Raw genomic sequence first — 13,283 nt, forward strand, 5'->3', positions numbered from 1 at the left:
AATATCTCACAAATCCTGCTAACTTCATCAAGTAGGGTGTAGGCACTAGAGACACCCGCGAACATGCCAAATTCATGAACACGAAGAACCCCCCCCCCCACACACACACACACACACACACACACACAGCAGGTGAAGATTGTCCGTCACTGGTCCTTACTCATCAAAAACCCTTCTTAAACATTTCTGATGCTTTGTGAAACATTTATTAAAGAACATTGGAATATTGCTCAACATAAAAGGTTTTTTATTCAGAACAACAGACTGTACTGTAGCGTACTTTATAACGCACATCAGGAGTGTCACTCTGTGGCTTAAAACCAGGGGTCCGTGCTTCCTCCTTCCTCAGTTTAGTCCAAGAGGGCATCTTCTTCCAGAAGAGACCATCCATGTACGTCCTTGTTTTCCTCGTCAAAGCATCAGGCACAAAGCTTAGTGGCAGGACAGCTCCAATATTGCTTCCCATCTTTGTTGCACTGATAATGTTAGGTTGGGGTTGAGGCACTAAGCTAGCGGGGAGTGTGTAAACAGAAAGCTCTCAGTAATGGGGAGGGAGGGCAGGGTTGTCCCATGTCAATGTTCCCCCCACAAATGAATGTACTGCCACTCTGCAGAAACTATGTCCTTGAAAACAACACAGGGTTATTGTTTTTGGCTAAAAACAGTAATCATAATTAATTAATAATTATCATGTCTCTGACTGATCCCAAAAGAAGCTCATGCCGCTACACTTCTGCCCTGAGGAAACACTGGATACAGCGATTATACTCTTTTTAATTTATATCTTTTTACTTTTTATTATGTATACTGTATTTGTATCTTTTTCTATGGACCACATCTGAGTCTGAAATAAAAGTGTGTTAAAAGACCAGTGGGAACACTTTTAAAATAGCTCAAAAGGTGCTTGGATTGGAAACTGAAGATGGTACTTCTCTGCCAACCAGACAGCAAGTTTTATTTTGCAATAATAAAATTCAGAAGCTTTTTTAGACACATGTTTTTCGCACAGAAAAAAAAAGAAATGTCATCACCGCGACTCTGATGTGTACTGTACCTTTAAGAGTGGCAGATGGGAGGGGCGAGATTCAAATGTTTGGCCACGCCCCTACCCCCCCTGCCATTGCGGAAACAGAAACCAACATCAACAAAACAAAATGGGGGCCGTGCTGGATACCCCCGCGAAGTGTCCTCTCTGCGACGAGTTAACCCGCGACCCAGTTGTGCTGAAATGCAACCACCGGTTCTGCCAGCGATGTATCGGAGATTTATGGAGCGTCACCCCTACCGGACCATACCACTGTCCGGAGTGGAGGTGCAAAACCGTTTACCAGACTCTCCCGTTTGACAGCAGCCTCATCCGGCCGCCCACTCCCGGCCGACCGGTGCAGGCACGCGGCTCTGCAGGTACAGCTCAACTTAATGCCAAACTTGTGACAAAGTGGCTAAACATATAAGAAACATTGGCATACATTAACATAAAACTAGGGTCAGAGTTATGTAAAAAAAAAAAAGTGCATAAACGTGTTTTAACATTCGAACTAATGAAAATAAACAGTTATAGGTGGTGATTGTTTCCAAAATGTTGGACTTTCTCAGCGGTTCGGTGTCACGAGGAACTTCCGTTTTAAGCCTTTCATCCACAAATACGTTCTGGAATTTATTTAAGATTGATTTCTTACAAAGCAGTTTTAGCTCATTTAGACTTATAAGCATGTCGGACTGCACATTTTCCACTATATCTTAAATTATATATATATATATATATATATATATATATATATATATATATATATATATATATATATATATATATATATATATATATATATATATATATATATATACACACACACACACATATTTTTAAAACAGCGCGAGACCTGGACTTTGGACCTTTGCCTTGCCTTTGATGTATTTCGTTATCGACAGTGAAACACGCTGTAACGCGTTTGATTGATCACGGTAAACTAAACCCTCATTTTTGTCTGGAGGAGTTTCCAACTACTGTTTTAATTTTTCATAATAAGAATTTTAATACATAACCTGATGTTAAAAGGGGAATCGTGATGAAACTTTGAAGTTTTATGTAAAAGTTTTTGGAAATGTTCAGCAGGTTTATAAATTACTAAAGTAAGTGTTCTCAAAGATGTCGACGCCATTTATTAAATATGTATGTTCAAAATTTGTCAGGTTTAAGATGATTCCTCTAAGGGATGATATAGTTATAGCTGTTTTCTAAAACATTAACCCTCAGCCTGACCAGATTTTAATTGTCTGTTTTCTTTTGTTAAGGGTCGTCCAATAATGTGGAACAAACCACCTCCGACCTGAAACAAAAGACGTCCTCTCTGACCAGCAGGCTCCTAGGGAAGAGGAAGGCCAGCTCACAGATTCCAGAGCAACCTGTCTCCAAGCGATCAAATGCTGAGGCGTCAGGCGACGTGGAGCCTACTACTTCTGCGTCGCTGAACCCCAACAAGCCGCCTGGCGGGGGGATGTCTCGGGAAGCAGTGGGTGCCCTCCATGCGCGGTCAGATCAAGGTGATGGACCTGTCCCGAATGAAAACGTTGGCCCGCAAGACACCTCAAGGAAGACGGCAGAGTTGGTGGAAGACTCGGACACTTCCAGTGAGATAGATCTGTGCGATGCACCTCTTTCTGTGACCCCAAAGCCAGTTACCCATGCAATGTCAAAGCCATCCGCAGCGCCTGGCAGTTCCAACTGCGGCAGCAAGCCTTCCATTCAGGGTTTGTCTCGTCTAAACCAAGTTAGCGGGGGGTCTCCGGTATCCCCTAAAAAAACAAAATCTACTTCAGGATCCCCAATCCATGTCAGCATTTTCCTCCAACCAGAGAACAAAACCAGCACCCCCGTCCCTTGCCATTACTGCCCTAAAACGGGGTGTCAGCCAGCAGTAAATACTTGTTTGGTGTGTGGGGCCTCCATGTGCAAAGAGCATCTGCTCCCTCATCTGGAGTCCCCAGTCTTCCAGAGCCACACCCTGATTTCTCCAGTGGAGGACATCTCCCTCTGGAAGTGTCAGGAGCACCAGGAGGTCAACCGGATCTACTGTCGCCAGTGTGAAATGTGTGTGTGCACTGTGTGTACGCTCATTGGCTCCCACCGGGACCATGCCTGCATCAGCATCAGGGAGGCAGAGAACCAGCTCCGGGTGAGTGCAGCAGCTTCACATAGATTTACAGTAGGCTTTTGCTTCACTTTATCCGGGTAATCAGCAGTTAGTAGGTCAAAAAAATTAACAAACATTTGTGTTTGTGATTTTCTCAGGCAAACTTGAAAGAGGAGATCAAACAACTGCAGGAGACGGAGCAGCAGGTGAAGAACAGAGTGAGCCAGCTCGGAGAGAAGAAAGAAACATCCAGAGTGAGTTGAAACCTTCATTTATATATATTTTCGACCCCCCCCCCCATGTTCCAAGCAGGAAGTTTCTGCTGGCTCCAGGAAGCCAAAATCCCATAGACTTCTATTGAGGAATAAACGGCTATCACTCAGTCATATTTGTCAGAATGACCATTCTTGCCCTACCACATTTTTGAACATGTTCTAATTATTTTTCATATCTTCTGGAATGCACCTCTCCAGCATCTTCGCACGCGTCCTCTTTTAACTTCAGAAGTTTGTCTTCGACAACCTTCGTTGTGGGTTTTGGTGCCCTCTTGCGACCAACATGCCAATTGTCACTTTTGTCGGACATTCCTGTTTATAAGCGTCTAAACAAACTGTAAATTAACCAGTTCCTTTCAATCTGTACATATTAAGACAGGGTCCTGTAGCCTGTGAGTTTTTTGTAATGCCTCTCTGGCTGTTAAGGTGTTCTCAGAGTTTCATTCATTCATTTGTTTGTTTGTTTGTGATGACATCAGCGCCGTCAGGGGCTGGCTTCTTCCATGTAGCTCAGCATCCAGAGAGAACAATCCGCCTCTTTAAGGTTCTTCTTATTCAGTTATTATGTTTACACCATTGTGTACATTGTGATTTAGAGAGTTAGAGGGAAAAAAAGCATATGGGACGGTCAAAAGACTGCCACACACACAGACGACACGCCCACTGTCCTCTGTGTCTATCAATAAACAAAAGTAATACGTCCAAAAGTGCTTCAACAACCGTATGCAGCACAGTGTTTCACAAATAAAGTCAAAATTATATAAATATATCGAACTGGCTCCTATTTTTTGTTTTCTTTTTTTTCTGTGGAGAAAGTTCTTTCTACAAATATATATTTGGTTCTTAATGTTTCTTTTTTTTCATTTAATTTGTTCATTTTAAAGAATGGGAAAACATGTTTGGCTAGAAAGTAATTTGATGTTTATAGATATTTCTTTTGGATTTCAGACATTTTTCTTGTCAAAAATATGACCTCAAAAATGCATTTTTTGTTAAGATAAATTATAAAAGACAGAAAAGAATGACATTTCAGTCTTTTTGGAAAGAATTAGAAAAGGTTGTTTATGTATAATTGTTTAAAAAATGTGTTTTTTAAACGCGTTTTTGTTTTTTATGATACATCAAGTCCAAAGACAGATTTCCAGTAATTGTTGGTCAGTTCCTCTGGAGGAATTTCAACCAATTTCCAGATGAAGAATCCTGTTTTGTTGTGTTTTTCTGACACTCATTCTTATTGTGCTCAGGTTGTTCTAACCAAAGCTCAGGAAAGTGTGAAGCAGCAGTATGGAGCCATCCGGGAGGCTTTGGACCAGGAGGAGCAGTCGGCTCTGCAGTGCATCCTAAAGGAGGAGAAAAGGGTCCTGGGGGGCCTCGAAGACAAGCTGTCTTCTCTCCAGAAGACGCTGCAGTGCATCCAGAAAAGCCTGCACACCCTGGAGGGTCTGGCTGACGCCAAAGCAGACAAACGTGTCCAGGACCAAGTCTTTATCATGGTCAGCTGAAGAACAAATAAAACAGCATTTTCTATCAGATTCATTCATACAGTTTGATAAATCTGCCTTTTTGTGTTGCAGGAATACTGCAAGGTTTCTCAACTGTAAGTAATTATTGCATTGAACTCTATATTTTGGTTGTAAATTAATTTAAACTCTTAAGCTACGTAAAGACCGAATGGGATTCACGCATCAGCGGCGTCCAGTCGATGTACAGACACGATCAGAGGTCCTGTAGGGCAATTTGAGCGTGAGGCGTGGCGCGGCGGTCTAGCAGCACCACATTTCCAGCGTCATGGCTCGATATTCAAATATCAGAACTTTAGCAAAGAATTTACGTTGCATCAACCAATCAAGAACTCGTGACGTGTTAATGACTCCTCCACAGTCAAGTCTCACGTGTTCTTTGGGCTCTCTCTAGATCTTTTTTGCCTGCACAACCAATTATAGGTCCAAAACCAACACAGACAAGAATCTGATCATTCTCCTGAACTTTATCGTATTTTTTCTTAGATGCGCCGCTCTGAGAGAGTCTCTGGATGATCTCGTGAACCCAGACATGGAGACGGGCTTACCGACGCCTTTGTAAAGCTCTTCAAATGAAATGAATCTGATCTTCCATCATCCTCCGTGTCTTCATGGACTGCATAAGCGTTGACTGTAAATGAGATATACAGTCAATGCTTCCATGTAGCAGTGAGGCTAAAAACCTTTGACTGTAGCTCCTCCCACACATTTCTGGAGCATCACGTTTATGAAGACATTTTTGGACAAGCGTTGAATAGTGAATTTGATCCGTGTCAAAAGAACAGCAGCTGACGCAAATTTGATGCGTGAATCATGTTCAGTGTAAATGTTCTAAATAAATATTTTAAGATTTCTGTTTTTGAAAGTGGAATCTTTAGGGTTCATGGCATCACATAGCAAAAAACTGTTTGGTTTTATGGTTTTTTTTACTCTTTTAAGGGTGTGTTTTGATTGCACACTTCCTTTGTAGAGTGAGTGGCATTGGGAGCTGTGTGGAGCTGTTTGAAACACCAGAAGAAGTTGACTGCGCCCGTTTGAACTGCCTGAAGACCTGGACGGAGAAACGTCTGGACACGGTCATTATCAACATGCCTGGCAAAGACAGAGACCTCTACAGACTGCAGTGTAAGACAAGTGCTGCTTTTGAGTGTATTACTACACCCAAATGTCACATGAAGTGTCTCATGAAGGTGTCTTGATCGTCTCTACCCTCAGATGGAATAATCCCCGTCCTGGATGAAGACACAGCTCATCCCAAACTGCAGCTGTCTGACAACAACAGGAAAGTGAGCTACAGCGAGACCCAACAGGCCTACGCAGAGCACGAGTCTCGCTTCACCTCCTTCCCACAAGTCCTGGCCTCCAATATCCTGGAGAAGGGCCGCTGGTATTGGGAGGTGAACGTGCCCGTGGACGACGGCCGCTGGAAGGTGGGGCTGTGCGAGAGTCAGATGGAAAGGAAAGGCCAGAAGGACAACTCCCGTCTGGGATTCAACAGTTGCTCCTGGTGCCTGGCATGTGACAAAAAGAAGCTGGAGGCGCTTCACAACAAAGAATCGATCCCAGTGAAGACGGATGGCCTTCAAACGCTCGGCGTGTTCCTAGACTTCGAGGATGGCAGCTTGTCATTTTTCAACGCGTCACCAGGGGGCAGTCTTGTTTTGTTGCATTACTTCAAGCACAGCTTTTCCAGCCCTCTGTACCCAGCCTTTTCTGTTTCTAAAACCCGGCTTGCCATGTGTGACCTGTTCCAGTAGGCAGACATCAGTTCTGCTTTTTAATTTCAGAATAATTGAAAGTTTTATCTTTCTATAAAGAGATCTTTTCATTTATTCTTCTAAACTTGGCATCAGGAGCATTTATCCAGAATACAGGTTCATATCAGTACAGCAATAAGAGAATAAATGAGAGGTAATTTGTTGGTTATTTTACATTCCATTGATCATTTTCTACATTTTTTAAAAGGTTTTTAAAATGAAAAAATCAAAGGTGTTTCTAAGTGAAATGTGAGCTGTTCTTATATGTCTTTGCTAAAAACCTTTAAACAAGTTCTCAGATTTTTCCGAAGGATTTCTTATGATGTCTTTTTACTCAATAAAAAGCTTCAAATGCAAACGAAAGCATGGGTTTCTGCGTGTGGGGATTCTCACTCCAGTTTAAATGGAGGTGCAGGTGTGGGTGATGTTTCCCCTCAACAGGTGCTGGCTTTGAAATCTCCCTGCCCCCACAGCCTCGGAGCTCCGCTGACAACAAACGCAGCCTTTGGCTCCAACTTTTTATAGCGCAACACACATCTTAACGCTTCCCCAAACAGCCCCTCTCCTTGAGATATCCAAGGCTCATTTATTCTGAGTTGGTTACAGACGCCGTGACTGAGGGATCAAAGAGGCGTTTAACAGAATTCCTCCTGGACAACCACTCAGTACATTCTGGTTCATGGACAGCTGTCAACAGATCACTTTCAGATCAAATGTATTCCAGCAGCAAACACCTCACAGTCAGTCATGACTGAATTCAAAGGAAATACATGTTTTTTTTAGTTTCCACAAAGAAGCACAGATGGGTAAACCCATCAATAAGCCATCGTTCCAAAAAGGTATCTGCTTCCTCCATTGATAGACTTTTTTCCTTTGGCTTAATTTCAAACACTCAGAGATTTGGAGTACATTTACCCAGGTGCACCATTCAACCATGACCACAATTTCACAGTTGAAGCCCCAAAGGTAATCACAAACCTTCTGGGTTCCTTTTTCCCTCTCTGAGAGCTGACATACGAAAGCAAGAGGAGACATGTCAGAGAAGAATCGGACGTCTAATTAAATTCTGTTCTTCCTTATCATTGTGTGGCCCTCGACTAGGCTATGCTTTTACTAAACTACTTGTATGTTAGCACAGAACAGTGCATTAGGTAATAATAGTGGAAAAAATAAAGCACCACTAAGTGAAAATTTTCTGTCAGAAGAGCTTTGAGTCTGGTTCCTGCACATGGGTGTGTGTTTGGGGGCGGCATTCAACTCCTTATGTCAGAACACTAATAAATTACTCAGTCAATGCTTTTGTTTTGTTTTTTGTTATAAAGCAACAAAAGCGTCTGAATGACTATTGTCATAATCTCAGAGGACAATACTCAGCTAATTTTACTTTAAGATGTAGAACTAAAATTAGAGCTTTTGTGTTCACTCATGCATCCACATGTATCAAGTTTAGGAAATATTGTTATATAATCTGCTATTTCCATGGAGAAAAAGGGGGAAAAAAAGTCTCCTCCTCAGGCAGCATATGAAAAAGTGGTGCACAGAACAGGTCAAAATAGATCCCAGTGCCAAGGCTCAGGCAGCACTCTCTTTCAGACTGCACACTCTTACCCCTCATTACTGCCGGTGAAGTGGAATGGCATGAAATAATCGAGGTCAAATGTTAGACAGCAGCACTTCCATTGAAGCGTTTCCGTAATGCCACACGTCACTCCTCCACTCTGTTTGTGGCTGCAGCGATGGCGACATGGCGCTAGATTACTTTAAGTCGAACCATCACTAGTGATCTTTGAAAAGTCGATTATTTGTTGCTCCAAATGAAAGATTTTTTGTTGCAGCAGCAAGCTTGCAGCACTAACAACCGTCTCTGCTAAACTCAGACCAGTAGCCAATAGATTGTGTCATTTTATAAAGGAAAATAAATCTTGAGCCAGCCTTCAGTATTTAAATCAACATTTTTCAAGCAACCTTCATGGATTGATTTTTATATAGCTATCATTAGAAATCCACTTTGGGCTTTTAATAAGAAATCACCTTGAGGCTCTTTGGAAATTGTCAGAAAAACTATGAAGGAAAAAAACCTCCTAAAGTGAATTAAAATATAATATTCAGGAAAAATGCTGCATCAACAGCCCCAGTCATAGAACAAACAGGCGTACATTCTGTCTGTTTGTGTCAAAATGTGCACATAAGAGCATCAGGGGTGTTAAAAAAACATGACAAGTTGATCTGGAAAGGCTGAGACTAAACTGTTTTAATGTAGGTGGAAGAAGAAACAAACAAAAAAGAAAGGAAACATGCTCTCTTTTCTTTGTAAAGCAGATTGGACAAGCTTTCTCCTGAGATTTATCGTGAAAGCACAGCTGTCATTCATAAGCCAACATTGATAAGGAGATGAAGTAGCTCCCAGGAAGTGGATGCTCTTTCTTTTTTATATAGTTTTTGTGACAAAAATGTGAATTTTAAGTGCAAGTATCATGTGGACCCATTGGAGCTCCAGCACTTCTACCTTGAGGACACCATGTAAATGCCACCAATGTCACCATAGGGTGACCTTGATGATGCTATCAGGTCACCAACAACAGCCAATCAAATGCAGTGAAAAGAAAGAATAATCGTCAGTGAAACCTGATTCTGCAGCTCGGGACTTAAAAAAAAAGAAATCAACACCCACATTATGGCAGCCAGCCTTCTTGTTTGAATAGAATGGTGGCATAAACAATATTTTCTTCTTTCTTTTCTAAGAAAGGAACTGACACCTAACAATGATGGATTATTAAATAAAATCCATGTGCCAATTGTTGAAACGGTTCTTTGTCTTTTCAGTCTTTGTCATTTATCTTGATGGTTTCAGCTCCCTTTAAGACCTGGAACTTTTCTATTATTGTAGCAACATAACATTTCCATCGGCTCAACAAGCAGAGCTTGCCAAATAGCTTCAGAGAAGTGCTAAAATCCCTCAAAATAGTAGCACTGTTATGATCTTGGTAAGGCTTCAGTTTATTTGCTTTAATCCAAAGTGCCAATAAAGCGTTAATCAGAATATCTTTGCGTCACCAGCTGCAGTTGACATTTGTCATAACTGGAATGTGAAGCATTATTAGATCAAGACCTTTTCTTGTATGCAAGTACGGCCAAGGGCTGGCACAGCCTGTGCAGACACCTATGTGGTCGTGTTGTCAGTCGGCATGGTAACAGGTGGTGAGCCCGGGGGAGCAAAGACTCTCACATGTCTGACCCAGTCACCTGCCAGGCTTGGTACACTTCGTGGAAATGAGAGAAGGGAGAAGTAATGTGCCTATTGCTGGTGCACGAATGAAGACTTTTTCCATTCCCGTTTACCCAGGAAAATCAATCTGCACGACCGTCAGGGGTGCAGAGACACAACGGCATTAAAACTGTGTGCAATATAGCAGCACCAGTTGGACTCAGACACATTTGTAACCCAACCTCCACTATGCTGGACTTTCAGCCACAGATGTGCCAACACACAATGAGGGGGGGGGGAGCGATGGCATTTGTGTCACGGTCCCTGTAGTCAACCTCATTGTCAGCATGTCTCCCCCTTCCCCCACACTGCGCCGCTCTCCTGATCCATCATCACTCAGAATATCAGCAGTATCTTCTGCATTACTTATTTATATGCCTGTCCCAGCACTCTTTTCTCTCGGCTCATCGGCAAGAAGGTTAGAGAACAGGTCAGTGGAAGACAGAGCCTCAGGAGGTGACAGAGTGTTTGTACAGGATTTTCGGGCTCTTGAAGGAGCCTTCTAACCACATACTATTGTTTCTTTCATGAAACATTCAGCAACTTGTGAAAGGGGTTAGATTTGAAGAGCATATTCCTAATTTCCAAAAAAATATAAAACAAGAAATCTCTTATTTCATAAAAATCATCTAAAACTTTGCTCCCTAATAATTCTCTTCAAAAAGTTGTGTCATTTTTGATTGTTTAGACATTATTTCAATGCTCTTCTTCTTCTTATAATTATTATTATTATTATTCCATTTCTTTCACTGAATTTCCTGTATGTGAAAGTATTCTCACTCCTGAGCATCATATTTAATCTCTGCTTTAATCCAAGTATCAAATCTATAACAGGAAACGTGTCGGACCCCTGTGTTTGACCTACAGCGGATTGCAAATAAGAAAAGCCATTAAAAAAAACTCTGAAATTATCTTATTATTATTATCATATTATATATACAATCCACCTCTAAATGTTTTTATATAGTATTGCAGCTCACAGAAAAACAACAATTTCCTCTCCCCAAATCAGAAGTTTCTCATTAGAAAATAAAAAGTGCATATTGTTATACATAAAAGAGCTGCAAAACAAGCTTTGAAGTGACTCTAGCCATACTAAAACTAAAGTAAAATTTAAACTGAGACATTTATTTGGTGGCATAGCAACAAAATCTTTTGTTTTTATTATTTTGCTTTGCTTTTTGTCTAGTTTAATTTCCTTTATAATCACTTCATACATAATCTTTGTGCTTCACTAAGCAGAGGTGGATCTGCAGAACTAAGCTTTTATCAGCAATTGTTGCTTGTTGTTCAAAGACCCATTCTGAAAAGAAAAATAAATTGTGTTTCTGGTGTTTTTAATTTGTTCTCGTGGCATTTTTCTCATGATGGAGGACACATAATAAAGAAAATTAAGATTAAAATTGTATTTCTGAGTGTTTCTTTATTTAAATTGTTGTGAATCAGGAGCAGATGAAGAAATGCTGTTTAAAAATGAGCTTTTATGTAACACAGAAAATACAACATGCAGCCTGCACCACTTTATTCTGATGCATCCACTTGAAGACACATAGATCCATGCACATCTTGAATTTCTTCGTCTGAGCTGGAATCTGGGTCAAAACGACTGGATAGCTTCAATATTGCTCGCTTTTTTTGTTGCTGGGGTAGTATGGAGCTGTAAGTTAGCTTGTAAACCTAAACAGGGAGCTCTCAGCAACTGGGGAGAAGAAGGCTTGCTCCGCCCACAACTCGGAGGTGAATTTCTAATGAACTACTGCGACTCTGCAGAAGCTGTGTCCCAGAAAACCACACCGTTTTTTATTTTGGATGAAAAAGGTATAATCATAATTAAAAGACCACTGGGAATGCGTTTACAATAGAAAAAAAGATGAGTAACGTGGGTCTTAAAGACTTATTCGGTGAGGGGTGTGTCACTTCTCCTCAATGCACATTCTAACAATAGCTTTGGAGGATGAACCAAAACCGTTTTTGTTTCATAGGTCCTTTTTCCATCCATCCATCTTTAGAACCTTTATAATCCCTTTTGGAACCACAGGGTTGCTGGAGCCTATCCAGTGATATGCGCCATACAGGCTCGCCAGTCTGTTGTCGGGCCACACAGAAACACACAATGGCACACACTCTCAGATTTACACTCAGGGTCAGTCAGCAATTAACCTAAGATGTTTACGTTTAGACTGTGGGAGGAAGCTGGAGTGCCCGGAGAAAACCCATGCATGCACAAGGAAGACATGCAAACTCCAAACAGACAGGACTCATTTGAACTGGGGCCTTTTTTCTAAGTGCTAACCTCTACACGATTCCACAGCCCTTTTTAGAATACAATCTAGTACAACTTTCTTGATCGCACAAAGAGGAATTTACAGTGTCACAGGAGATAGATAAGGAATAATACTAAAAATTTAAAATAAAAAAAACCAGTCTGTCGCAGGGTAGACTGTCCACAAACACACACCCATTCACTCTCACACTCACACCTATGGACAATTTAGAGCAGCCAATTAACCTATGTAGCATGTTTTTGGGCGGTGGGAGGAAGCCGGAGACCCCGGAGAGAACCCACACATGCACAGGAAGAACATGCAAACTCCACACAGAAAGGTCCCCCGTTGATGTAGTTTTTTCATGTCCCCCAGCCAGAACTTGAACCAGAGGCCTTCTTGCTGTGAGGCAAGAGCGCTAACCACTGCGCCACCGTGCAGCCTATACTAAAAATACACTTGAGAAATAATTACACCAATAGTTATTGTCCAGTTTCCATTGGTATTGTACAAGGTAACAGCTTTTTTTGTCCTACAATCTGTTTTTATGTCTTTCTTTCTAAAGTAAATCAAATTTTACAAAAATCCTTTTTTTGCTTTTGATGTTGTCTCCTCAAAAAGTTTCGGAGTTTGTTGTTTTTTTTAAATACTTGCTTCAAACATTTTTGCATACTAAATGGATCTCTGCATTTGTGAATTCCCTCCTTGAACCACTTATATCAATTCATCTCCCTTTATATCAGAACGATTAATCATCAACGTCTGAGTTCCATCAGTCGAATTTGAAGCACGCTGTTTTACGTGTTGAAAATACTATTTCTATTCAAAAACGTTTTCTAAAAGTAGCTTATGAATAAACCTTAGCCTTTCCTCTTTTATTGCTTAATAATGGGTAATTATTCCCATCGCACACATCAAAATTCCCAGTGAGATTGCAGGCAGTGAAAGGTTGGTCTCTCTCTGACATCACTTTTCTGATTATAAATCAATTTCCATTTGTTTTTCTCTAAATAATTGGATATGAGAAATAGGAAGGAAAGATGTGCATCTGTTGCCCTTAGGTGTGCTGCA

The 13,283-nt window shown here is 41.1% G+C and overlaps 2 protein-coding genes across 2 annotated transcripts in view; both read left to right on the top strand.

Annotated features, from left to right (window-relative positions):
* The window catches only part of cd82b (CD82 molecule b), a 156,181-nt gene that overhangs the window by 50,378 nt on the left and 92,520 nt on the right, over positions 1 to 13,283 (top strand). The gene's annotated exons all lie outside the window — the stretch shown is intronic.
* Positions 1,107 to 7,046, top strand: si:dkey-29p10.4 (tripartite motif-containing protein 14). The gene is made up of 7 exons (XM_011475974.4): positions 1,107 to 1,404; positions 2,293 to 3,173; positions 3,290 to 3,385; positions 4,651 to 4,899; positions 4,981 to 5,003; positions 5,897 to 6,051; positions 6,142 to 7,046. Exons 1-7 carry the CDS (start codon positions 1,155 to 1,157, stop codon positions 6,681 to 6,683), a joined length of 2,196 nt encoding a protein of 731 aa, XP_011474276.1. The 5' UTR covers positions 1,107 to 1,154; the 3' UTR covers positions 6,684 to 7,046.

Source organism: Oryzias latipes, chromosome 6 (assembly GCF_053564925.1).
Source record: "Oryzias latipes strain Hd-rR chromosome 6, Olatipes_Hd-rR_3.1".
Classification (NCBI taxonomy): domain Eukaryota; kingdom Metazoa; phylum Chordata; class Actinopteri; order Beloniformes; family Adrianichthyidae; genus Oryzias; species Oryzias latipes.